This window comes from Struthio camelus, chromosome 13 (genome assembly GCF_040807025.1).
Source record: "Struthio camelus isolate bStrCam1 chromosome 13, bStrCam1.hap1, whole genome shotgun sequence".
NCBI classification, from domain to species: domain Eukaryota; kingdom Metazoa; phylum Chordata; class Aves; order Struthioniformes; family Struthionidae; genus Struthio; species Struthio camelus.
Window position 1 is genome coordinate 8231784 of NC_090954.1, and position 27316 is coordinate 8259099.

At 48.9% G+C, this 27316-nt stretch overlaps 1 protein-coding gene across 4 annotated transcripts in view; it reads left to right on the plus strand.

The window, feature by feature from the left end:
* SH3PXD2B (SH3 and PX domains 2B) overlaps positions 1–27316 on the plus strand; it is an 87983-nt gene that overhangs the window by 49440 nt on the left and 11227 nt on the right. The window contains exons 4-9 of one of the 4 annotated variants that reach the window (XM_068959377.1): positions 1804–1880; positions 6262–6353; positions 17356–17381; positions 18047–18082; positions 24739–24873; positions 26405–26509. In XM_068959377.1, the coding sequence (XP_068815478.1) occupies positions 1804–1880; positions 6262–6353; positions 17356–17381; positions 18047–18082; positions 24739–24873; positions 26405–26509 (471 nt within the window). The remainder of the gene's footprint in view (positions 1–1803; positions 1881–6261; positions 6354–17355; positions 17382–18046; positions 18083–24738; positions 24874–26404; positions 26510–27316) is intronic. The other 3 variants (XM_068959378.1, XM_068959379.1, XM_068959380.1) reach the window with 3 other exon arrangements.

Here is a 27316-nt window from a genome sequence, read left to right on the forward strand (position 1 = left end):
TTTTATTTCACTGTATCATGAAAACTGCCAGACATATCTCTGGCAAGCTGCAAGAAGGAATGCATTTCAGAGCAGAGCATTTCCCACCGTGAACATCTCAGCCCCTTGCTGTCCGTGTGACATAAATGAGAAGCAATCCTTCTGGTATGAGACAGTCTGACCCTTTTAGATTTCACTGGAGGGCAAGCATAGAGCAAGCATAGAGCTAATACTGACTATGAGTCCTATATGCTCCCTTTGACAGTCCACTTTTGAAGGCATTCTGCATTAGCTGAGCCTAATAGGAGATTTGGCTCCTCCATAAAGGAGATTCATGCTCCTTACACGCTGAAGTTGTGTTGTTTTAGTTCATATCTGCTTAAAAAATGTGTTGGCGGGCTGCAAAAGTCGTGCATGTTCCAGTTTGTGGACAATTCAGGGAGTAGCAGAATGGTGACCTAGCCCTGCCTTTTAAAAATTGTGATAGATGTGGTCATTTTGATGCATCCTGCTCACAAGTATGTTGATAGCATTGAGCCTCTGGTTTCAGCAATGCCCTGGCTCCTGTGAAGGTTGGGCGAGGTTTGAAGCTAGCTATGGTGCAGCTAAAGGCTGTGTGGCTCTCCAGAGTGCTTTTCCCTTTTCTGATGTTCTTTGCAGAGAAAGCATGTTAATATTTGGTTCTGAGAGGAGTTTGGCTTCTGGGTTGCCTGGTGTTGCTCCCTGATAAGGGAAGGGGTTGCATGGACAGACACATCGATCTCAGTCGGTATGATGTTGCGATTAGAAGTCCAAGTAGGGACAGAAAGAGGTGACTCTTTCCTGACATACAGAAGATGTCCAGAGGAACTTGAGGGAATTTTATTACCCTCTCCCTACACCGTCTTTCAGGTTACTGTATTGCAAAGCAGTGCTAGTATATGTTCCTGGTGCTTTGGAAAGTGCTAGTCTGAAATCCTACCACCTATCAGCCCTTTTGATCACTCAGTCTATATGTGTATCTTTTTCACTGTCTGTTAATGGCTTTTGTCTCGTTAAATGCCAGAGAGGCTGTTCTCTGTGAAAGCAGCTTGAAGCATTTAGGACTCATTAGACTTCAAAGGAAACAGGCCTGTACCACAAGTGAGAGGGGAGGAAATGGAGTGGCAAGAGGATTCCATTAATGGAGAATAAAAATAAACCCCAGACAGGAAGGAAAATCCTATAGGTCTGACTCAGAGCTGCAAATCTTAAGGCTGTGGCTTTAAGGACCGATTCAGCACTGGAGCTGCACAGAGAGTTGCCCTCTGGCTTGGTTTCTGTCCACACTAGGCTTGAATATCTCGAGCTCAGAAGCTGAGGCCTGGAGCAAGGCTAAGGCCCGCTCTGACCTTTGCAAGGACATGAGCTTTTCAGGCAAGCGCTTCTGTTTGTCAGTTGACCTGTACACCCATGACTTTACAACTGGAGTCCGGCGTGTGTGACTGGTGCAGCCTCTGGGTTTGCATGCCAGCAGACTGTGAGGTGTCTTGCTTTGGTAGGAGCTGTTCCTCCATCTTCACCACGTGGAGGGAAGCCCCATTGATAAGGGGAGACAGGAACGTAGCTTGCTGGCAGTTGTTTCTTTCTCCCTCTCCCTCCCCCTAAATACACTTGCCATTTTAAATGTGCTTTAATAAGATATTTAATCCGTGGGAAGGAATTTGCTTCTCTATAGATGAGGTGCTGTTGGCTGGAACAGGACGCGCAGGCAATAGATCTTGACAAAGTGATTCAAAAGAGATGATACCTGAATGGAAGCATCTTGCTGACCCTGCTCTTCTCCGTTCATTTCTCCTGTTCCAGGGAAGATCCTCTTCCGCCGAAGTCACATCCGGGACGTTGCTGTTAAGCGTTTGATACCTATTGATGAATACTGCAAGGTAAGGGGAGATTTCTAGCTTCAAGCAAAGATGACACCACTTTGATGAGGCTAGATCCTGTTCTACTGACAGAACGTAACCACGTACCAGTCCTGGGAAAATGGGAAATGTGGGCCGTCCATCACTATAAAACCTTGTCTTTGCACTTCTATAATGAGACAGCCTCCCGCTGGTTCTCCTTTTGTACCATGTGATGAGTGCTGTGGGCTTGGAGGCCTGCACGTGCTGTGTGCAGGATGGCCCAGCTCCACTCCTGCTCCCACTGTGCTGCTTCACTGTCACTTTCTTTTCTTCTTTTTCTCGAGCTAGGCCTGAAGGACTCAGTTTCTCAGGGAGCTGTTCTTTCCCCTTCTGATGGGACCTGCTGTTTTATGTAGGAAACAGCACTTTCTTGGTGGAATGATCCCAATCTGGGGTGTAAACTCACATGCAACCATTACATATCTCCATGTTCGAGGCATGTTTCTTTGATGTTGAATAGTACTGTGGTGCGTAGATAGTCATAGGACTATCCCATGTTTCTCCAGCATAATGCAACCCAGTCCCCATTTGTCTACTGCACCTTCACCTCCGTTTCTCAACCTCTTGCTTCCTGTACCTGCTTGTTGTTAGCCCAGCTTGCACACCCTCAGCCATCTGGAGTTTTCATTCGGCTCTCATTGAGTTCCTGCAGGTGTGGTGACTGCTATAAGTTGTTTGTGCAGGGTAAGCTGCCTTGTACTTGTAGAAGCTGACTGAGAGCCAACAGGGATCATCTCTCGATAGAGGCAAAATACAATTGATTGTCCGTGTTTGAATCGATTTTCCCTATAAGGCTGTGATAATCTGCTCCATATTTTTATGAATGTAAGACTGTGCTTAAGCGTAAGGCAAATTATGTTGTTAGGGTAATTTTTCTGGAAAAAAAAAACCCCAAAATATTAAAGTCCACAAAAAATTATTTTCACACGACTAAAGTACAGTGATTGAAATCAGCCAGGATATGCTAGGGTGCCACATCTCATCATGTCCAAGTGCACTAGTACTTGCAGCAGCCATGAAATCATCTGGAGGTCAGACCAGTGCTTCCAAAACACAGTCTGAATGCTACAGAAAGCATGCATGAAAACTGTAAAACCCTAGGGAGAAGATGGGAAAACAATGAAATGTTAGTCACGTTCCTGAGGTGTGGAAGGTGCTCAGATACAGAGGCGGCCTAGGACTTTGCATGGCAGGAGAGACTGTGGGTTGGGACTTGGCCAGACCTGTAGAAGGGAAGCTGTGCGTGGAATAACAGGTACCCGGATAAAGGTGGATTAGTGAATGTGTCTTGACACCTCTGCAGTGGGGCTGCAAGTGAAAATTATTGAGAGCCAGGGTAGCAGGTGAGAGCAGAGCGACAGAGATGTGGTGCAAGGTGCGCTTGGAACCCGTGGTCCGAACAGGGAGCAGCTTGGGCAAAGCTCAGGGTGCAGCTAACTGCTGGGTTCCAGCCAAGTGTGATCAGCCCCTTGTTTTCCAAGTCACTCGGACGTGCCAGCGACATCCAGATGCACACAGCTATAAATTTAATTTTAGAGAAGAAAAAGTCCCTAAGTGGTAAGAGGCTGTGGCTCTCTGTTTCAGAATGATGCCATTAATGGAGTGAAATATAATGAATCCATTTGACTTAACAACTGGAACGTAATGGCTGGTGTTATATGACCCACTTAGAGAGCAGCTCTCTCCTCCTCCCATTAATGCCTTACCAAGTAATAAAATGCCCCTTGTGTAGGATCTTCCAGTTGCTGCTACTTAGCTGTAAAGCTGCTGCTGAGATGGAGGGTGGATGTGGGACCAAACAGCTGTAGAGACTTAGAATGAGCAAAGAGTGAGAGGGAGCAGAGGCACATCTCCTCATGGGCATGTAGCGCTGCAGGTCTCGGCCACAGAGCCCCTGCCTGCTCTCCCTGGTGTATTTATTGTCAGAGGTGGACTGCGCATGTACTGTGAGAATCCACCCTTGGCCAAAAGAAATACAAAATCTCTTCTGGCTTCCTGTGGATGTGACACTGCTCAGTGAGAATTGAGGATTAAATTAAAATGTTGCAAACAATTTCCCACAAAATACTGTGTAGGAAGGTTTTTGCTTTTTCTTCTAGGAGGGGGGGGTGGGTTTTCTTCACTCTCTGACAGTGCTCTGGAAAGAAGGCCAAGGAAATACAAGGCGGAAGTAGACAAGGGGAGTGAGGGAAGGAACTGCTGCTTTCATAAGGCAATGCTCTTGCTGGACTCAGAGAAGGGCTCTGTTCTGGCTCCTTCCTTACTGAAAACCTGGGCATTTTAAAGTAAGGCCAAGAAAAGCAGCAAAACAATCAGAGCTGGTAAGAGTAAGCAGTTCTGAGCTGTTTTTTCGAAGAACTCATTGTACCATAGGAGTGACTAGGAGGGGCGGTGGAGGTCTGAAATTTTTTCCCATTGCTCCAATTTATTCTCTTTTATGTTCTACATTTTCCTCTGAATGTGGGAACAGCCTTCCTCCAGTATAAGGGACTTTGAGGAAGTCTTAGTTTGATTGCAGACGAAAGAGTTGTGGTGGTCTGATGCTCTGCCCCTTACAAGACTAGACAGACCTCTAGAAGAATTCCTGCTAGAGAATAATCCTCTCTCACCCCCTGGAAAATGGATTTCCATCTGGCCTATCTGTTTTTGGTAAATGGCCTTTCTCCTCAGGCTTGCAGGTGGCAGAGCAGGTGACTTGCTTTGCCTCCTGCAAACGGGACTCAAGCCCTGTGCTGACGGCCTTCCCTGGCGGGAGGGTGGGCTTGCTTGGCTCAGGCACTGCTGTCTCAAGTGAGTCAGGACTGGATGGGCTTGCTTCAAGGTGTCCTGAAAAATGAGATGCGGTCCTTGCTTTTTGTCCTACCGGTGCAGGGTGTTTTCTGTTATCATCCCCTGCTATCGGAGGATATAGAGCCTTCTCCAGGCCACAGGCATGGAGCATTTCTGGGTCACAAGATGCTCGGTACTGGGGAGTGGCAGTCACATGGAAATGGCATCCATGAAAACCTGGTCTACTGGATAGCCATTCGTGCACCCAAAAGCCAGGGAGTAAGTAGCTTTTTTCTATCCTGTTTCTCACATGATCTTAATTGCAGCAGGCCCCTGATTAGTGGTCTGACTGTCTGCTGTGTTGGCGGTGAATGACTGCGCAATGAATGGCTGGAAGGGCTTTTGGGGACCCACAATTAGGTCAGTGTGGAGCCACATCTGATATGTGTGGTAACCCCAGGGCTCTGCATATGTGGCTTTGTCTCTGGTACAGAAGTGAGCGGAGATTCACAGTTTGCCTACGCTCGTGTCACAAGACTGCTGTGACAGCAAGTGGAAGGGAGAAGGAATTATATAGGAAATTGGTCAAATATCTGCTCCAGCTTGGGAAGCAGAGCTGCAGCGCTGGTCTCTGCTTTCAAATCTTCCTTCTTCAACTGTATGTCTTTTTAACTTTTTGCAGTCACCTCCATCACGGCCTCCATTTTCTCCGATGAGCAGAAATCAGAGCAGTGCATTCTGCACTGGCATTTGCTCCCATCCCACCTTCCCGGCACAGCCTTCCTGCCTCATGTACAGTCCAAATTGGAATGCGTCTGGTCCAAATGACTCTGGCCCAAAGCAAATATTGGTATTCCAGGCACTGTCCCCCCAGCTCCCACAAACACCGTTGTGTAATCGCTCACGCTCTCATCCTGCAAGTCCCACCTTTTGAAGCCTGTCTTTTTGCAAAAGGCTTCCTTGAAGGGAAAGAAGAGAAGCAGCGGCAGCTTATAACTCCTGCCATTAGCCTATGCTCCGACCAGCATAGGCTGGTCCACACTTTTGCCTCCCATTCCTTCTCTCTCTGCCTCTTTCTGAGTTGTCATTGCCCAACAGACCATTTCTGTGATGTAGTAGTCAGAAATGATGGGAATGAGAACGTGCTGTGTATAAACTGCTTGTCCTTTCCTGAGGAAAGACGGCTGCATGCACACAGTGCTCCTGGGAGCTGTGGGAAATGGAGCCCTGCTGTAGCTGGATGGTGGCCAGGGTGGGCAGCCCCATGACTCCTACACTGCAAGGACATGTCTGTCCAGCAGGCTAGAGCAGGGCTAAGATGGGCCTGGGTAGTCTCTACTTCTTCCCCTTTAGCTTGAGGTACGGTGGGTCCAACTGGGTGTTGTATGTGGCTTGCTCCATTCTGGTGCGTATTTTTTGTAGCTGTCCCTTCCCTGGCTCTGTGCTCCTTATTTGCTGGGGACCAGTTATTTGCCAAGCTCTTCAGCGTTGGACTTTGTCCCTTGCGATCCAAAAGCCGCTCCTCACTCAGTTCCTTGCCTACTCTTGAGAGCCGTGCTTCGTATCACTGGTGTCTCTGTTTCATCCACAGGCTCTGATCCAGCTGCCTCCCTACATCTCTCAGTGTGAGGAGGTTCTTCAGTTCTTTGAGACAAGACCCGACGACTTGACTCCCCCTAAAGAGTAAGTTGTTTGGGCAGCGGCTCCTCAGAACTACTGCAGGGGCAGCAACGAAACACAAACTGCTTTGACCTCCCCAGCCTCCGTATGCGAGTCTGGCATTTGTAGACAGATCCCACCCCCCCCCCACCCACCCCCCACCAGTTCACAGATCTGGGACGTGGATGCTTTCGTGATATCCTTGGAGAGGGAAAGAGGTCTGTGCAATTTCATCTGGACACGTCTGCATGCTCAGCCGACTCCGGGCATAGCCTTCTCCAGCAGAGAAGTGGAAGAGCTTCTTTGGGACCCCATGAAATGTTGGTTTCACCCCTAAGCCAGCCAGACACAGTGCCACTTTCTGCTAGTAAAAACACTGGTTTCAGAAACATGGTCAGTTTGAAAAGCCTCATTTCACATGGCAACTGCCAAGTTGGAAGTGATTTTCAGTTCCTAACAATCTCTGCCTCGTTTGCAAGGCTCTCTCCCTTAGCCATTTCTGTGAGCCATCCATAACAACGCTCCTGACTCTTGCTTTCCATTCAAAACAAGGAACCTTTGCAAGGAATCTCGCGTGCCTTACGCAACCCTGTGTGGTTATAAGTCTTGTGACTATGAGCTACTCTGGCCAGGAGCCACTCACCTCTTATTAATCACAAGCAGCATAAATCTGACCAGCCGCCTCCAGCTCCTGCTATGCTGCTCTCTCTTTCTATGCTGCATGTGACACTGTGTGCAGCTCTACCAAAGGTTGAGCAATGGAAGAGGCTTGATTAATTGTACAAGGAAAGGCAGTAAATAGATTTGCAGTAAATAGATTTGTAAATAGATCGTTCTGTATTGGAAGGGTGTGGAAGCAGATAAAGGGATTTTGTTTTTCTCCTCTGAGAAGGAACAGTGAGTCTTTCAGGTCTCCAGCTAAGTGTTATGCTTGTGTGGATTATATCTTCTCCCTGGGTTTTAGATTTTTTTTCATTCACTCACTCAATTCCTTTCCGCCCCCTCCTGCTTTCATCTTTTGGCTCCTGTTTCTATTTGCTTGGCCCTGTTGTCATTCCTTCTGCAGCTAGCAGTCATTTGATGAAATTGGTCTGAGGGCCCCGGAGCCCATTAACTAATCGCATGCTGTCAGCTGGCGTTCTCGTCCATCCTGCCCCAGCTAGCGCTCACCACTTCACCTTCCACCCAGTCAGTCGTCCTTCAGCTAATGCAGCAGCTCAGAGCCGGAAAGAGACACAAGGAAAAGATGAGCTTGCAAGGACGTTGGATGGGGGTGTATTGCAGGGTTAGCAGCTGCTGGGGTGCTGTGGGGCCTGGGGGCTGCCTGTGTTTGAGCCTTCAAGCTCTGCACAAGAGGGTGATGAGCTGCTCTGAGAATGGAGGCACCTGTTGAACCAGGCTGTAGCTGAGGCACTGTCACACATGGTAGGTCGAAGGGCTACCCCCACTGCCCAGCTTTAGTCTTGTACCCATTGTCATGACCCGTACTTTTGTCTTGTAGATTGAGCCAGATGCTTGCCTGAAATCAGGCAGGGTGAAGGCTGTAGCCAGAACAAGGAGCAAATTCGGATGTGGAGGCCCCCCCAGGGCACGCTTGGGGCACCCTGAGTGTCAGCCCTCAGAATGGTGCACCTTGGTATGGTCCGCTATGTTTGAAGCTGTTGCTCCTTGTGCTCTGCACATGTCCAGATCCCTGCCCTGCCCCATGGATTGTGTCTCCCTGGTCAGTGTCCAGCAGAACTAACCAGAAAAGGAGAAGAGAGGCACCAGCCCAAAATATAATCCCACAGGAGCACATTCGTCACGGAGTCCATGCTTGGATACTTCCTGCAGGGTCTTGTGGGACTGCTGAGCTGCTGCCGCCTGCGAGGGGAGCTCACTGCGGTTGCTTTGTGTTTGTGAGCAGTGTTTGGCCATCGCAGCACTGCAGGGGTGAGCCGGAGATATGCCATTGAATCTGATAGTGGGTCGTGTCCCCTCTGGCTGCCTGCTCCTCTCCCATGAGGAGAGGCGGGTTTGCAGGACCGAGCAGGAATTAGAGGGTGACTCTTGTCCATTTGCCTCCAGCAACAAAATGCCACAGTGTCTCAAGGACGTCTCTGTGGCGTTTCATATCCCAGCATGGATGCTCGAGGCGTATTTATTAGCTACAATTCCAAATGCTAATTAATAAAAGTCCTTGACTCTCTCCTCTGAGAGATTGGTGGGAGCCACTTCCCTAGCCCTGAGTGCTGACACGCTGCCAGCTTACCAATAATGATATGAGAACTGTGATAGACGGCTGGGCTTGATCAGATGTGATGGCGTGTCTGGGGTTTGGCCGGATGTCATCATTCATAAAGCAGATAAATACTTTTCTCCGGGAGTTTGAAAGGGAGCCAGGCCGTGAACAGAGTGAAAAAGGCAGCTTTTTATGCTGGGTGGCTGAAAGGCGGGAATGAGGGAGGAAAAAAGGACTGGTCAGCATGCTCGTTGCCAAGCCAAGCAGTCGTTCTAGCAGCACTGGGGCCGGCTGGCTTCCTGCTCCCCTTCCCCTCTACGTCCCTCGTCTGGGTGAGAGCCACAGCCCCTCGGCCTGGCGGCTCGGGGCCTGTCCCAGGTCCTAGCAGCTCCTGTGGGAGCAGAGGCCGCCCTTTGGTGAGGGGCAGCGCCTTGGGGGCTGTCTTGTACGTGCCGTCTGTTTGCTTTTCCCTGTGGCATGGGTGGAGAGTGCGCCCAACTGGCATCACGCAGGGACCTGAAACCGCTTTCCAGAGTCGGGAGTCGCAGTAAACTGTAGTCTGTGGAGCTCTGTGTTTAACTGCAAAGGGTGAATTTAGTTCTTGGATTTGGCAGCGTTTGAGAGTGGAAGGAGGAGGTTGGACAGCCGTGCGTCTATCTCTGTGCTCCTCTGGCGTCCGTTTTCCTCGGGCTGGCGCTCTCATTCAGGGCTTTCCTTGTTCTTTCCTGCAGTTCAGTTTTCATCAGTGCCCTTCTGCCAATGTTGGGAGCACCAACAAAAACAAGTTGCAGCTGGTTTCCAGCGCTGTAAGCTGTAGATGTGAAGCTTTCTTCATTTTCTGGCCTGTTTTACAACCCCCTGTCCTCTTCTGGCACATGGAAAGGGAGACTGAGTGGAAAGGGACTGAACAGAGAGGGAAAGAGTCAAATGCAGTCTTTGTACATCCTTTTTCTCCCGTTGCTTCCAGTTGGGCAGTGGATCAAAGCCTGAAGCGGAGCTGAGAGAGGAGTCTCTAGCAGTCCGGGGATGCAGCAGGGGGTGAAGGCCTTGCTCCATCCCCTCCACATGCTCTCCAGCTTTCCAGCATCCTTATTCCCGGAGGGACTGCTTCAAAAGGAGAGTAGATTGAGGTTGTGGTGTTTGCACCGGCAGTGACAACTGGTGGCTTTTATGATATGGATTCCTATCTGGGAAGTTCTGGACTGAGATAACTAAACTCATGTCACCTCAGATGACTGCCCGCTGACATGTAGGAGTGAGGTGGTAATCCTGAGGGATTGGTTAAATTTGGGAGGTGGTTCCTCAGAGCTCTTGAGGGGAGAAGAGACATGGTTATGGAAAGAGAAATCTTCCTGAAACTTATCCGTCTATGGGCATAGGGGATTTTTCTCCCCAGTGTTGGATGGAAGCCCTGTGAATACTGTAGTGTTCAAAGGAGAGACATCATCAAATTCCTGCTCCCAGCATATCTCAGCAGGTCAGACCAGCAATAGGATGCCCAGCTGTTGAGGTGGGAAATTGCTATGTGTACTCTTCCCCCCAGTGCCCTTTTTCAATTTAAAAGCAGTTTTTAGCTGCAGCAGAGAGCTTCTGCAGTAGGGCTGGGGAAATTTGAACTGCTGGGCACAAAGCCATTGCTGAGTCAAGGCATTCAGTTGCAAACTCTCTTTGCCAGCTGAATTTCAGCTCTCCAGCATACAGGAGCCCAGGTTAACTCTGTAGTGAAGCTAGAAGGTTATTAAATAATTTTCTAGACTATAGAAGTGGGAAGCGAGGGAGACTTCCCAGAGCATGCAAAGCTGCTTGTCTTGTGCGCTGTAGGTACACCTAGTTGTGGGAGAGACATCTTTTTTTAAGGGGCTGTTTTCTTTTCGGTAGCTTGGCATCCCATCATGAAGAAGATGCTTAAAGTTGTGGTTCTCAGTCTTCTAGTTTATGAATGGCTGAATTTTTTTCCAGGCGAGGCACAGGCACCTGTAGAGCAAATTTAATATCTGTTAACACTCTTAAAAGGTGTCCTCATACATCTCATCCTTTCTCCTTCTGGAGGCCCGTGGATTTTACAAAATCAGATGATAGTTGAGGTGGATGGAGTACATGTCTCATCTGAGGCTGCAGATCGTGCGATTGGATCTGTGCCCGTCTGCCTGTCCAGTCTTTAGAGACTAAGGTGAGGAGTTAGGCAGACAACCTTGAAGGTCTTCTCCTCGCTGTTTGCTGAGGTTACTTGGCTTTCCCAGCTGGCACTGGTTCTTGTCACTGCCACCCAAATAGGTATAGCTGAGGCCAGATATATGCAGTGCTTTTAGCTTGCTAGGTGGGCTGTGTTGTGGTGGGAAGCAGAGAAGCCCCAAATCTAACTTGCTTGGTCCGCAGATGAATGAGGAACCTCCTCTAAGCAAACATCCTCCTGGAATTGCAGTGTGCAGACCAGTTTGGCTGCTGGTTCCCAGTTCAGCTCATCTCAGAGGTTTTTTCTTTAAGCAAGACCGGTGGCTTTCTCTGCCTACGTCTTAGCTGGCGGCTGCTGAGTTTCCTGGAAGCAGCGTTGCTGCAGGGTTGTGTTCAGCTTTACAAGATTACCTCTTGAGCTGGGTTATCTGCTCATGTCTGGCAAGAAGTGTAGTGGTAGCCCAGACTGACAAGCGCTCACCCTCTTGCTTTGGTGTACGATCTCAGGTACTGTTCACAGCAGTAGATACCTTCCCAAGCTTCCCGGCACTCCTGCAGCTCTGCTTGGTGTCTGCAGCTTATGGTGCCATGGGTTATCACTATACATGCAAAAGATATTGAAGGTACAGAGGCAGCACTGACAGACTACATTTTGATTCCGGTGGTATCTTCTAACTCCAACATTGAGCTGTAGGCAAGCACAAAGTCTCCTGAGGATTTCCATCCAAGGTGCTGACCTGTGGTTCAGATCTGCCTCCCTAGAAATCTGAACATTACTCAGCCAAGGTCCCTCCACAGTTGCCTGGAGGGCCCCTGCTTAGCCACCAGATAGGAGAAGCTGGGCAGATTTTTTTCCACTCTCGGCAGAATTTGAGTTTCACTCCAGTTTTCATATACCTGGCATGAGGAGCAGCCTCTCCATTCCTTGTCCTAGCCTATTTGAGAATGTTTTATCTTCTTCCTCCCACATGCCTGGCTTACTGGATTTCTGCGTCCACCCTAGGGCAGCAGCAACATTTTGGCTGCTTTGTACTCCTGCAGCTTTGCATCTCCTCTGGGCAAACATGCCCCGGGCAAATTCCACTTGCAGCAGGGCTGCTAAGAGCAGCTGAAGCCTGGGACAGCTTTTAAAAATTATTTTCTTCCTTCCTTTATGTAAATGCGGGCACCCTCTGAGCTCACATCCTCAGCTTGCATTCCTGTTATTTCTCCCAAACAGCCCTCAGCTAAAGAGAGAGGATTTTGGAGTGTTTCAAGGGCAGTTCAGCTCTGCTGCTCTGGATGTTTTCGTTGCTGAGGTGGAGGACCGAGTGCAGAGGGAGTAACTGCGTTCCTCCATCCCGTGTGCCGGAGGAAGCTGCCATGAGAGGGAGAGTGGAGACAGCAGAAGCCACGTCCCTGGGAGGTGGTGGAGGGCTGAGCCCCGGCTGCTGCTGACGCGGCGAAGGGCCGTGATTGATGGGGGCTGCCTGCCGCCATCCAGGATGGAAGGTGCATGATAATGAGCTGTTGCCCAACCAGATGAGGAAAGTGTATGCTGCTAACGAGGTTATGCCTGCAGCAACTTCGGCAGCCCTTCATTATTCTATGAATACTGAAGCCGTGGTGATGTGTGATTAGGTGGGAGTGGGAACGGTAGTGCAGTAATGGATTGCTTCCTGCACACAACCTGACAGGGACTGCAGGCACTCACCAGCCCCAATAAATCAGAGAAGGGAGAACTGGGCCAAAATGAGAATCAGGCCTGATTTGATCTGATTGTTTATGCTTGTCTTCCATGTGATGTGAATGGAAGGTCCTACTTAGGGTCATGGTACTGGCAGATAAAACTAAAAGATGTGAGTTTTGTCCAAAGCAGCAGAAGAAGATGCTAGACAGATGCATGTTTCCACCACTGTAACAGGAAACAAATCTGTTTCTTTCTCTTATTTCCATGAATTTGTGGTGCAGACTCACAGCCAGTGTCTTCCAGAAGCAAGTCTCTTTTTTCCCTCCTGCTTCCCAGTAGCTTTCATGTGCTTTGCTTTCCCTGTAGTTGAGCTGTGCCAGGAGCAAAAGTTTTCCTTGTCACCCTTTGCCATGAGTTTGGGAGGTAATAGGGCCACAAAATGCTGGGCCAGGTTGCAGGGGATTTAATAGGAAAAGGAGATGCTCAGGTCCCTGTTGCAAGATGGAGCGGCTGCCCCATGGAGGAAACAATTCCAGTAGCCTGTGCTGATAAAACTAGAGATCCCTGCCTGAGTTGATAGATGTTGGTTTGGATAAGGACGCTTGTTGGCTTGTGGTTTTTGAGCCGTGTCCCTGCTATCCAGACAAATTATAGCTTGTATAATGAATTGTTTGTTTTGCAGTTCTGCTGGAGCCTACGTGCAGATTCACCAGGAGCTCAGACTAGATCTCAGCTCCAAAATACTGGTCTCCCTCACTGTCAGCTGAGAACTGTCTTTCCTAGACAACAGCAGAGATAAATATCTGATGCCACTGTGCAAAAGTACGTTATGCTCGAGTGAGAGCTCCTTGCATGGATAGGGTACCTGATTTCTATCCAAACAGGGCAATCTTTTGAGTCCAAAGGTTTCAGCTTAGACAGCTCTTCAGCGTTACGTATACAGGCAAGGACACAGGACTATAGCATGGGGGACAGGGGCTCTGTTCAGTGTTCTGTGGAGTATTTGCATTAGCCCACCAGTTCTCCTAAATAAGAGCTCTGTTGTAACCCAGATCTCTGTCTTGCTTGCATAAGCTTTGCTAAGACTTCTAATATCTCCAGCTTGATGAATACTTACGAGATCAACTACCTCCTGCTGGCTATTCTGATGGCATTACTGTATTATGGAAGGATTTTTTTTTTTTTTTACAAAGAGCTAATTTTTTCTGCAGGAAATGTTTTCTTGGAACGGTGACTTGAGATCTGTCACGTCTTGCATGTCAAGTGCAAGTCCTGTGTGGCTGGCTTTGCAGCAGCTAGGCTTGAGTTCCTCGTACTCATGCACCACAGTATCTCTCCTGCTCTGCAGCTTCCCTGTAACAGGGGCCATGGGGCAGCATTTTTGGTTCACGATATCTCAGACCACCAGGCACCTGCTACCTAGCAGGGCACTTTCTCTCTACAAGTCCCACTAGAAGGTGGGCTTTGCCACTGGCGATATCAGAGCCACCTCCCTGGAGCGCGCCCAGTGGGCTGCCTAGCCTCGCAACCATGACCAAAAGTGGAAGTCTGGGAGAGTTTAAAATGGGGCAAGCATGTAACAGCACTTTTCTAGATGCTCTCATAAGCCTTGGGATTTTTCTGGTTTTATAATTAATAGCTTTTAATATTTCTTACCTGAATTATGACCAGTTACCCTTTAAGCCCATGAAGACTTGTAGTGTCCACAACATCCTGTGGTAAGGAGTTTAACAGTTTGCCCACATATTGCTGAAGCATAGCCTCCTTCTGTTTGTTCTGGACCTGTCTTCCTGCATGCTGGCATTGTTTGATGCCCTTGGTGCAGCCTTGTGCTCCCCATCTCTGCACTCCTTCCCATCACTGGATCCACAGAGATGCTATCTGATACACAGAAGATGCTTGAGAAACCCAACTTTTTTTTCCTAAAAGAAGTGGCATGGAGAATATTAAGTGATCCCAAAAGTTCTCTACATAGGAGTTTCCTTTCATGTATACTGTGGATTATTGGATGCCTGAAGGACACTGAACTGAGCCGATTACACCCCACCTAATACCATCTTGTTTACTCAGTGTTTAAGTGGGACTCCTGTTACACTGGAAACCTTGCCTTTAGTGTTTCTGACCAGCAGCTGGGAAAGTCCTGCGAAGTAGCTGGAGAAACAGTCCTGAATTTCACCCCTTGGGGGACTTGGGGAGTTTTGTGGAGCTGATTGGCAGCGCGTACTCACAGCTGTGTAGTGGTGCCCTGTGGTAAATGTGCTGTGGCTGCCTCGTTCATCTGCACAGTTTCGCGCGGTTGAGAGCTAAACGAGTTTCACAGCAGAAGGCAGACTGAGCGCCTGGTTTCCAGGAGGGTCTGCATGCGGGCTCTGCTGTGTGCCTTTCCCTGGTCCGTAGGGAATGGAGGAGGGAGGAGACGCTGCCGGGAGTTTATTGCTGTTTCCTGTCTTGTCTGAGCTCCTGTCCCTTCTGAGGTGGTGGGCTGGAGCTGCTGGTGTCCAGACCTGCAGCTCTTTGTATTCCTGCCAAGACTATCCCAGCAGCAAAGCGAAATTGCAGCTCCTTCCTTGCCCCCTCACCCAGACAGAGCAGCCGGTGAAAGGAAACAGGGGGATGAGTTACATTAATACGTTTAGCAGCTAGCAAGGGGAAAAACTACAGTTTTTTCCATAAGAGCTCTCCGATCAGCGAGGGTATGCATTGCCCACCTGCTTTTCTCCATTGTGCTTATCTGGACTTACTTTTCCTCCCTTTGCACTTGCACCATCAGCAATTACTGCTCCACGGCAGTAGGCTGTTGCAGGCAGGTGCAGCTGCGCACCCACTCTGTGTGCACGCGGGGCAAGGAAGCACGTGGATGGACAGAGCGCCCAGCGGGGCCGGCTGGAGCAGGACTGTATTTAGCAGGGCTTATTATAGATAAACACTGATTTAGCTCTGCACTTTGACCTTTGTTTGGAGACGTCTTTGGGATGCCCTGTCTGGTGGATTCCTCTATTGGCCTCTGCATCGGGGATGTCACATTCAGGTGGTCTCTGCATGGTTCCCTGGTCTCTGAACTTAACAGATAGTCTTCAGTTTCTAGGTACAATGTCCCATTTGTTTCTAATCTTTGCAGCATTTCATTTAGTTTTATTTACAGTTCCATAATCAAGGTCCAGAGGTTTAAGGTTCAAAGGGAGATGGGGACAGGGAGGATAATGCATCGTTAGCAAAAGTGCTTAACTCTCAGGGCCTGCCTAGGGCCAAAGAAGAGGTTATGGGGGATATTACTGGGACTGGGCAGCGAGCTTGTCATGCATTGTTGTGGGAACAACGAGGTGAGGGAATCTCTTACTATGGGCACTGTCTGTGGGAAGGGTGAGCAGTTCCTTTCTCCAGCCTGTCTCTGTAGACCAAGGTGGAGTATTGAGGTAACCCCTGCCTGCTGGGCAGGCATTCGGGATACAAGAGGCCAGGCGACAGGCAGATGGAGCCCCCTATTGTGGCTTCAGCCAGCAATGCCAGGTGGTCCCGTCATACTTAGCGGTTTGGTGTTTTTCCCTGTCCCTGGCTCCCTCCTTGCACGGTCCTGTTGCCCTTGCCTGGGCTGGGCAGGGAGTGCTCCTCTGTGGGTACCTCTGGAGCTGCAACATCAGCTCTGCCTTCCCTGAGCGCACTGGGAATGTGTTGCCAGGATGAACGGCCGGTCTCTGAAGGCAGGAGGGTCCCTGCATGACCCCATTGCTCCAGGAGAATGAAATGTCCACAGTAATTATGTTCTAAAGACACAGATAAGCTTGAAAGAGAACAAACTGGAACCCAGCTTTGGCTTTTTTTCTTGCTGAGCATGGAGGGATCTCGCTGCTTGGCCTGAAAACAAATGGAAGGGGGCGCAGGAATTGTTTTGCAAGTGGAGTTCGTTAGGAAAGGAGGGCTCCATCTGCTCTCAGCACACATTGAGAGCTCTTTTTCAGAAACGTGGTCAGCTGTGGTCAAAGCTGGTGACAGAGTTGGTGCATTTGTTTCAAATTCAGGCTGGTTGGGTGTCTTGGCTTATTGGCAGTATCCTTGTTTTTTTAAATCAAGGCCCGTATTTGTCTTGGCCCATATTTTCCTGGGTTTATTGTTTGCTTTTTTATTCCTGAAATGCCCCAGATTTCATTGTGCTTAGAGAAGGTTGTGCTTGTGCCCAGTTTGAGGCAGTTTAGCAACCAGAGAAGGGACACAGGACCTGCGATTGCTAGCTCATCCCAACAGGTATGCTGCCCATACTGTCCTTAGCAAGAGGAGTTGTGCTGAAGCTGCCTCGTTTTCACCTCATAACTGCCCCTATCTCCTGCTTCCTCAGTCCTGAAGGTCACCTTTTCTGCTGCACAATGCTGGTGTGTGTCCTCTCTACAACACTCTCCACTGAGTTCCATTTTGGGGCATAAAAGCTTGCCCCTTCCCTCACCGCTTCCCATCCCACCCTTGTCCCTGAGGGAGTCCCAGGACCCAGAGGAGCTTCAGTATTTCCCTCTTCAGCTGTCTTACAAAGTAGTGGCCATTTCTGTGGTGGCTTTAGTCTGTGTTGAGAATTTGGGGGTTTGGGCTTTCCTCACTCCTGAATCTTGTGCCAGATCATCCCTATCCACCTATCTTTTCCAAGGCACCCAGTGTGAGTTGTGGATGTCAGACCAAGCTGCCACGGTGGCCAGGCCAAGAACTGAACCTCACCCTATGAAAGACGAAGCCATTAAATTGCTAAACATAACGAGAGAGAGAAACGGGCTGTTTGCAAGGCTGGTTATACCCCATGTCATCAGTGGGAAAATTAACTTGTGTAAAGAAGGTCACGTGCTGAGTCAGTGAAAGCCAAAACTAGCCCTAGTGTGCTTTCAGGGGAGCTGCACTGCAACCACTGCATTGTGCTGATTTGTCATTTCACAAACAACCTAACTTCCCTTCTTCCTTCTGCTGATCTTTTTCTTTCTCTTTTTCAGAGAACCCATTGGAAAGAAGAAGTCTGGTAAGGGCTCCTTTTTTCTCCTGTTGTTTCATCAGCTCCTCCTTTTTGGCCCCAGCCTCAGTCGGCTGCCGCTGGAACTGGTGTGGGTGCCTGGCCCGGGGAGGACACTGCCGCGCACTGCTGCTGTGCTCCCTGTTGGGGCGAGGGCCAGGTCCCCTGCAGCATCGCGAGGCAGCGGTCTGCGGGGCTTACCCTGGATTCGCTGTGCTCCCTCTTGGCGCTGCTGCCTCCTTCCAGCCGGGGTGGATGGGAAGGAGCAAGAGTGAGCAAGAGGGCACCTTCCCAGCACCACCTCTCTAGGTTTCATTGCAGCCACTTCTGTGTCTCAGCCCCATGTCCCCATGTTCAGATGGTGTCTGAAGAGGGACTTGCAAAGACAGCGTTTCTCCCCTGCTCATGAGGAGGGGATATTACTGCAGAGAGAAGAGGCTGGGGCTTTTCACCAGCCTGGGGCAAGCTTGCCAGCCTTCCTCGCTTCCCTCAGCTCTGCAGCGGCAGGGCGTCCTGAGGAGGGATGGGAAGGGACTGAAGCATGCAGCTCTCCAAGCTGGGCTGGGCGGCACGTTTATTTGTTAATCTAATTGTTCCCGCCGTTTCTGGCACCTCTGTGTTTTTTTCCCTCCTTCCCTCATGCTTTTTCTCCTATCGTTTTGTTCCTTCATCAGGATTTATCCAGAGAACGGCTTCTTTCCTTCAGAGAGGTAGTAACAGCAGCTCGCTACCTGAGCCTCGCTCTTGCTTTGCCTTTCGCCTGGGTGACACCTGCTCTTTCTGTGAGGGCGAAATCCCTTGCAAGAAGCTATCACATCCCCTGTAGCTTTCTTTGGTTGCTGGTGGACACGGGGAAGTAGTGCAGAGCTGAGAGAAAGTATGGTGGGCTTTGGGACTGCCGCTTGGCTGAGGATTGGAGGCCAGTTCCTTGCTCTCTGTGAGTACAGCTCAGCTCAGAGGTTGGGGGCTATTTTACAGGTCCCAGGCAAAGGGCAGGACTTTGTCTGCAGGCAGAAATCGGAGGCTGCAAAATTTCACAGTACCCTCAAATCTGGAGGAGTGTCTGGGCTGTGTGATGAATAGTGAAAGTGTCCTGATCTCATGATACTTTCTGCTTCATGATTATACCACGATTACACATTTTGGGTGGAGGGCAGGGTCTGGGATGCGCTATATCTGCTCCTTAAGACAGGGACACATATGTCTGTGCAAGATCCCTTGTTTGGTGTATTTTAAGGTTGTCCGAGCTTCCCAGAAACATGAGAAAGGGAGAGGAGAGGAGAGGAATCTTCCTTCAACCTATGGATTAGGGAGGGCATCTTTCAGCTACTGGGTTTACAGAAGGTGTAAAATAGAGTGAAGGCCTTTGGAAAGGAAGGTCTGAAGTTTGGCTCGAAATTCTGCTGAAATAGGTTGCAGAAAGGTTTTTGGCATGAGAGTTGGCACTGCAATAAATTGCATAAAGGAATTTACTTGTAGATGACTGGATTCCTCTCTAAGTAGAGAGAAAAGATACAGAGGAGACTCAAAAACGTAATTCCACTTTTCTTTCTTTTCTGTTGAACCTGGAGGGTCTCTCTCCCTCGGGGACTGATGGTAACCCAGCCTCTTAATTGAGACGCGTTCTGAGATGAGTATGAGATGCTCAGATATTGTCTGGTGGAACAGTGGCTCCTGGTTTTGCTCTGGTCTCGTGGGCAGAGCAAATAACTGGATGGTCTCCTGACTAACTAGTGGGGATTTAGCGGTATGATTAAGACCTTTGGACAGCACTTTCTCCCCAAACTCTGACTGCTACTAGTTATGTCTGTCAAAACCAGATCTTGTGATGGTAGTTTTACAGCTCTCAGGAGCCATTTACAGGCACGGACTATAGTTTTTGTACTAGCTTTCTTTTACCGAAATGGTGGGACTTCAGCTAGCTTTGTCGGATGAGATGTGTTAAAGATTTTGCTTCAAGTTGAGCTACTCCTTTCAGTGCAAACATGCTTGGAAGCAGAGACAAGTGTGGGTGGGGAAAAAGCAGGCTGTGATTTTTTTTTTTCTTTCTCCTCTCTTTTGATAAAACGGAGGTTAAACAAAAAAGTTATGATCTCCCTTGTCTTGAAAACTTCTCTTCTGCAGTAGCTCAATACGAACACCTGATGAGTAAGGGAAAGGTACCTTATTTCCTTATGAGAGCAGAATATCAGGAGATTATTTTGAACCCAATCCACTTACATTAGACAAGAGAAGAGAAGAACTTTCTAGGGTTGAGGAGAAGAGGAGGAAATTTTTCTTGCATGGCTGAATTCTTAGAGGGAAGAATTCAACTTAAGAACCCTAGCTGATAGGGAAGCAGGGGCTTTTGTGCTTTTTGTGTATGCAGCTTCATTCTGCCCTCCGACCACCTGTGGACCCATTAGCCAAGCAGGTTTATGGGCAGCCTTTTGCTCCCTACTTCTACTAGCGTGGCAGTTTTATAAGTGACACAAGCTGCTGAGATCAAAGAGAAAATGCTCTTTGGGAGGCTGTTTGCTTGGTGCCATTGAGAGGGAGGGAACATGGAGAGATTCTTGGGCAGCTTCCAAGCCAGAGCCTAGCTCTGGCAGGACAGAACGCAATGTTTTGCCTGTGGCACCATAATCCCTCACTTTGGGTCCTAGCTTATGTGCAGTAGCCATCAGGGAAAGATATTTGTGTGCAATAACACTAGAAATGGCTGATGCTCTGTGCCAGATGTGTTCTGAGACTCCTCTCACTGTCTTGCCTTTCCTGGCAGCAGAAACGGACTTCGGGTTTGCTACAATCACTTTGAATCCTCTTCTACCTTGAGGAATTCCCTGATTATTCATTGGTTCCTCAAGCCAGGTCTGCTTTGAGGTAGGAAATATGCAGCAAGGCATAAAAGAAGCTTTTTTAATGTGGGATCTCCCTGAGGAGAGGGCATCCAACAGCTGCTAGCAAACAATAATAACTAGATTTGTTTCCCAGTTGCTTATTTCTCCCGGCCTTGCCAGAAAGGGGGTGAGCTGCTCTTTAGAATAGCATTGGAAAGAACAAATGCTCCTGAGCTCTTGGCAGGAGAAAGCACTGCTTAGAAACGGGCTGTGAGCAAACATGGGGGTATTAAGTGCTAAGTGGGTTAAAGTGCTGAGCCCTCCTTGGTGACCATGAGGATGCAAGAGACATTTGTTGTTGTGAGGAGGGCCAAAGACAGGACATGCCCAGTATGAGTCAGTGAGCGCTGGAAATAAAATCTACTTCCTTTGCTCAGCTTTCTTAACAATATTTGTAATCCTGCAAAGTCTTATGAGCCTGAGGCGCAGGCTCAAGCCCTCCTGTGCTTGGCGCTGAACAACCTGCAGCTTGCAGGGAGAGTGGATTATTTTCTAGACTTCGAGACTCTGAAGTCTAACTTGGCCATTGATTTAGGTACATCTAAAAGTAATCATCATATCAGGCCTCAAGACTATTTTGAATGTTTCCATTTACTCTTCCTTTTGCAGTTCAACAGAAAGCACTTGTTGACAGATGGAGATTCACAGGGTGCATTTTTAGCACTGACTTAGTGCACGAGAGCCCAAAACTATCTTGGCAGTTTATATTTGGGTGGAGCTACGCAAGGAGCCTGGTAGAGGGGCTCCAACATTCCCTTGCCAGTTTTGTTTTAGGTAGTTCCTTGTGTGGCCACATCCGTTTTGCTGTTCAATGTAATATGCCCACAGTGGCATAGAGACCCCAAAACATAGTACTCAGCGTAATAAGAGATAAGCAAGGCAAAACACAGCACTCATATCCTACGGTAGCTGTAGGAGGACCTTTTTACAACTCCACTGATGAATGATATTTCCATATGATTTTTTTACCATCTCTGACAAAATCCCTGCGGAGATGAGAGGGATTGCAAAGAGTACAGCTCAGCATCTCTACTCATTTCACATGAGAGCAAAGAGTAACTCAGTTCTGCAATACTGATCTTCACAAACTCCTCGGTCCTGGGAGAAAGGGAGCTCTCCTGAGAGCACTGGGTCTAACTAGCAAAGACCAGAAGACTAGGAGAAATAGCAAAATAACGTTTGTCCAAAGCACCGCATTTTTGGAAGGTGCAGTAGGCATGGGCTGTAACATACAGGATGGGTAGGCCTCAAACGCAAATATGTCTGTTCGCTCTTTTATTTCAGTCCTGCCCTTTTTGTTTCCCTCTGGAGGCACCAGTGTCCAAACCCCATAAGAGTCCTCACTTTTGACAGTGATACTACAAAGCCACAAATGGGAAAGACTGGAAATCTCGCAAGCAAAGATTTACAGGCTGACCTCTCACTGCTACAGCAGGCAATGGCCCTGTCTATGGCCTGTCTTCAGAGCAAACTTATTCCTCTGAGCAGTCCTTGGATTAGTAGCTGGGTTTGCATCCAAGTTGCTACAGCTTGGATGCGTGCTGCCTGGAGACAGTGTCCGGCCAGGCAGCAGAGCTGAGTGCACCTCCACCTCGACTCGCTCTTTGCTTCAGTGACAAGTGTCAGCTCTGCAAGTCCACTCCAAGGACTTTGGTGGTCATTTGACCTCATTGAGCATCCCTTCTTTAGGCCACATGTTTGTGTCAGTCTCTCAAATGTGTGGGGTATTGTTCAGGATACTCAGTCTTTGTGTTCCTGGCTATACCTGTTCTGCAAAACTCGCTCTCCCTTGTGGGCTATGTACTGTACCTGACACTTCCGCTCCTCCCCAGCCACAGCGCTTCAGGTACTCTCATCTGAGATGGTGAAGTTTAGGCCATCGCTATTTTTAAGAGACCAAGTCTGCCCATGAATAGGATGTTTTATTGTTAACTTGACCTTGTATTTTTGTGGTTGAGGATGATTGTGCCAGGTGAAGGCACTTCTGAAATTAACTCCTACTTCTTCCTCCAAGCCTGGTTTACCACTTCTGTTGCTGGTTTAAAAGGTATGTTGGAAGGTCCAGAATTGCATGCTAAAACTACAAATAGCCTCAGAGCAATGGGCATAATTATAGCTAAGGAGGCAAAAAGGAACGTACTTCTCTCTTCCTGTAGCTGTTATTCTCTCAGTGGCTGGGCAGATGCTCTGATCACTTTAAAGCACAAACCTTTAATTGGGCTAGTAGAACAGATAGTGCCCAAATTCCTGGCATCTTCCATTCACTTTAGAGGGCTATTTTTAATTCTGTCTGGTGTCCCACCTCTGGGTTTTGGTATGGAGAAAGCTTTCATTACTGGTAGCAGAACCTCTGCACTTGGCCAACTCACCTACATCTCTGCAGAGAACTGTTTATAGCAGAATGACATGGACAGTTTGCCTTTGTTTCCTTTAAATAAGACTATCCTGAAAATACATTGTTTATTTAAACCTTTGTTGTGGCCTTTCTTTCTCAGAACCAGTTTGAAATGTGGTGACCTTGGGCATAGGAGCACGTCTCTACAGGGGAGCAGAGCACCTTTGCACTGCTGAAGACCTGTTAGATCTTGTCCATCTCTACACGCCCTTCTTGATCTGGTCATTGCAGGATTGTTCCCTGCGGTAGATTCCCCCATAGCAAAGATCTTTTGTCAGACTGAGACCTCTCGTGTGGTGGGGCAGCCATTGTGTCATCTTGCAGCATAGCAGCACTTGTCTGTACGAACTCTTTGCTGATGCATAGCCTGAATTTGTCCTTGCTACATTTTGCCCTTATGTCCCTAAACTTGACTTCCACTCCCTATGTCATTTCTTTCTCATGCCTTGCAGAGATCGGGAGGTAATCGCCCTGTGTATCGGCCATGCTATAGCAGCTAGAGGCCAGGGGCAGATGTGATTTCTGTCTCTGATCCAAAACTTCAAGCTACATGCTTGGAGTATATGCAAAGCCAGTTTGACCTACCACCCATGATCAGGCCTGTGATTCTTTTGTATCACTTGTGCTGTAATTATTAACACTACCCTATTTCCAAAGCACCTGGCAAATTTTAATTAATTCTCACCACTCCTGGGAAAGCTAGGTGATACAATAGTATCTTCACCTGACAGGTTGTGAAGCTGCAAGGCAAAGCGTTGGGTCAGAAGCGAAAGCCAAGGCTTGGGGCGAATGGGAGTAACGTTCAGGAATTTCTGAGCTCTTTTTGCTCTTCGGAAGCTTTTGCAGGCAGAGGGGGCAAGCACTGCTTGTGCTCTGAGCTGCCAAACGCCTTGTGGCTGTTTCAGCATAAGGCTACTCAGTGGGGCTGAAGAATCTGGACTAAGAGCTGATCAGCCCTGAGCACATGTGGTGTCTGCTAACATGGGCCTGCAAAGCACTGTGATGCTGCCATCTCTCTGCATATAACATTACTTCCTCTGAGGGTAGTTATGGTCAATGTACAGGGACAACCTTAGCTAGAGATGGATTTGACTTGAAGAGTTCGTTCCAGTACTACCATAGCAAGAAATGCTGAGCAAAGGCGATAGATCTGTACCCAGAGCGCTCTCCTAAATGCAAATGTGCTTGGAAAAATAAATCAGTGTCACTCTGCTGTGCCTTGCTCCTGCAGTCTGTTGTGTCCCCCACAGAGGATGGTTCTGGCATCTGCTCAGTGGCAGGTCCCCTTCCTTTAGCCTGTAGTGCCACCTTGAGCCCTGCCGAGCGCTGCACCAGGAGTGCTGCTGCACCAGGAGTGCCACTGCAGGAGCTGTCAGACCCTTTTTTGCCTTAGTGATCATTTTACTCTCTGTTTATCCTGTCTGTCTGCCCCTCGTTCCCTCCCTGATTTTTTTTTCTCGGTTAGTTACTTTTCTGATGTCAAATTGGGAGCCTCAGTGGGAGGAGCAGCAGAGAGAGCTGAGCACAGTTAGTGGACCAAACAGCTGGGAGAGCAAAATGTATGAGCAAGTCGTAAGAAGGTGGCAGAAATCCGTAAGAACAATGATGACGGGGAGCTGGTGCTTTGTCCTGCAAATGCCCACCACCAATGTGGTGCTGAAAAATCTTCAGCCACGACTGGTGAAACCTACTTCAGATCGCGTGTGTTGAGCTGAGGCTAAAGCTGCTCAGTGCACTGAGGCAGCTCTCCTCGCTGGTGTCAATCCACTTGAGACTGCCCCGAGCCTCTGGCAGCAGAGACTAGACTGCTGTTTGCATCTTTGGTGGTGGTGGGAATGCTTGGACAGCTCTGTGAGCAGAAGGTGGGTAGCAAGTTGAAGGCCTCACCTGGCTGTACTGATCTCACCTGGCTGCTTGTTTGGGCTCTCTCCTCCTCACTCTGCCCAAGTCTCTGGCTCACGTCTCTCACGCTGGGTCCCCAGGGTGTCCTGGAGCTGCTTGCAGGTCAGCAGGCACTAGGGAGCAGTGGCCTGTGCTCTCCTGAGCTGGTGGTGACCCCGGCACGTGGATCGGTTTTGTTCCCCCTGTGCAGGAGCTGATTCTGCATCGGTCGATCCCTTGGTGCTGGAGCAGTATGTCGTGGTGGCGGACTACCAGAAGCAGGAGAGCTCCGAGATCAGCTTGTGCGTGGGCCAGGTGGTGGATATCATTGAGAAGAACGAATCAGGTACAGAGACTCTGCCTTGGCAAAGGGCTTTGAATCTACTCTGTGTTGCAGAGCAAAGATAGGTCTAGCAGTCCTGTACTGTCAGCATTGAGTTAATGAGAACTTAAGCAAAACAGCCTCCAAGCACCTCGATGGGATATCCCTGGACAGTCGTCTTAGGCAGGCTGTGGAGGAAGCAGCTTCAGCCTGCAGGCTTTCTGTTTAAATTGTACAAGATTTAGGGACTGTCTCTAAAGGACGAGTGTGGTTACCTAGCATGCTGAGCACCAGGCACCATCCGCCTTTTGGGGTTTCGTTTCATGCTGCTTCTTACTGAGAAACTTGGCCAGGGAGTCCTGAGGACAAAAGCCATTCCCACAATTGACAGGCTTGTTTTATTGACAGAGGGGGATGCTGGCCATTGCTGAACAGCAGCTCCATGAAAGCAGCCGTTGTGCATTTGTAATTCCTGCCTCCTCCGAAGGAGAACGCTGTGAAGTGCTCAGCTGTGGGGCGGGAGGAGTCAGCTGAGCTACTGGCATGCTTAAAACTTAGGCTCCCTCTTAACCGCTGTAAAGGGATCAGGTCACGTCATGGGTCCAACTTTGAGAGTTGGTTGAAAAGGGGAATTTATTCACTGAATGAATAGGTGTTGCTTAGTTAATTTAAAGATGAATCATGAAAACAGATTCTAACATTCTGGAAAACGAGTCCCAAGAGGATTAATTGAATCAGCAGCTACATTTGAGAATGAGAAAATAAAAGCAACCCTGAGGCAAGTGAAATCTATTAGCAGAGCCAATTCAAAAGGTATGGCAAATAACTTGTTTATCATATATCAGCTCTGATTTTCACTTGCATGCTAGTAGCTGAGGATTCCCTCCTTGACAATGTAGTTGTCTTTCTAAATGATTCACTGTTGAGATTCTGGGAATAATGCTTGGTCTTTAATTTTTTTCCCCTGAAAGCTTGTGCGTTTAATAACTGAGGAGAGTGCATTTATTTTGAACGGACACTCAGAGTGGCCCAGAATTGCTAGTGGCCTCTATGGAGCTGGCTAAGTTTCCACTGAGAGAGTCCATGTTTGAATCTTGCATTTGCTCTCAGCTTTTGAAGTTTACTGTTTCCACAAACGTAAAGAAGGCAAGAGCACAGCAGGAATCAGTTATCGATTTGCAGACAGTTTATTCATCTCTGCTAATTAGACTGGACTTGGTGACCCATGCTGAGGGAAGCTGAACTGTGGAAAAAAAAAAGCAAAAGAAAGCAAGTGAGGTGGCTGGAGTCTTTCAGTTCTCAGGGTGCCTTGTGTTTTTAGTGATGGTTAGGAGGGAACTGTACACGTAGGTCTCGTTCAGCTGCGATTCTCTGCTGCTGCTGTCTGTGCTCCCTGTTGGATAGTGCTTGGCTCTGTTGCTTTGGGGTCACCCCAGCCTCCTGCGTCAGCAGCAAGGCAGGTTTGTAGAGAGGGAGGCAGTTTTCAGCTGGTGGCATTTGGCTGCTTGAGCAGTACGGATGCCCTCAGCTAAGCTGTCTGCTGTTTTGTTCTCAGGCTGGTGGTTTGTGAGCACATCAGAAGAGCAAGGCTGGGTGCCAGCGACCTGTCTGGAAGCTCAGGATGGCGTCCAGGACGAATTGTCAATGCAGCCTGATGAAGGTAAGAGGCAGCTGGAGAAAATTGCGCCAGCCTCTTTATGCTGAAGTGCACTGAGCCTCTTGCAGGACTGCTTAGTCCTTTTTAACCTAGGCAGGGACAGAGCTCCAGGAAGGACAAAACCACAAGTGCTGTGAGGGCAGGCTGTTCAGTAACATATGCCTGTAATGGTCCTGCCTTCCCAGTGCTCTGCTCAAGCGTTGTACCACGAGTGGAACAGCTGGATGCCGATGGGTTTAGCTGCTGACCTTTCTCTGCTTCCCACAGAGAGGCTGAATGTGCCGCCTCCAAGGAACATCTAGTTCTGCTATTGCAACGTCTCCTTTAGGTCCCAGGGAGTAGATTTACCTGCACTGGAGGAAGAGGTCCTAGGACAATTCACATGTCTTCTAATCCCAGGCAGGAACAAAGAGCACGGACAGACTGACATGATGAGCGTAACAAGATTGCAGTGACTCACATGATGAGCATAACAAGACTGCAACCTTTGCTTAAAGTAAATCTGAAACACTCCCAGAGAACGCATCCTTCCCCTTGACCACCGTATGCTCAAAGCAGTGCTATAGCTGGCTTAGCCCCTGGGCCTGGGGAGATGGAGGTGGGAGGGAGGGACTCAGCCCAGGGAGGGCCCCTCACCTGGGGTGCAGGTGAGTACTCTGTGCCCCTCTCTGGTGTCAGCCCTGTTGTCTCAGCTCTGAAGTGCTGCCTCCTTATATCCTCTTTTGTCCTTCTCCTGCTTCCCCAACACGCTCTTCCCAGTCCCGTGGAGATACTGGTCTCTGCCCAGGCACGTTGGCCGCCGTCGGACTC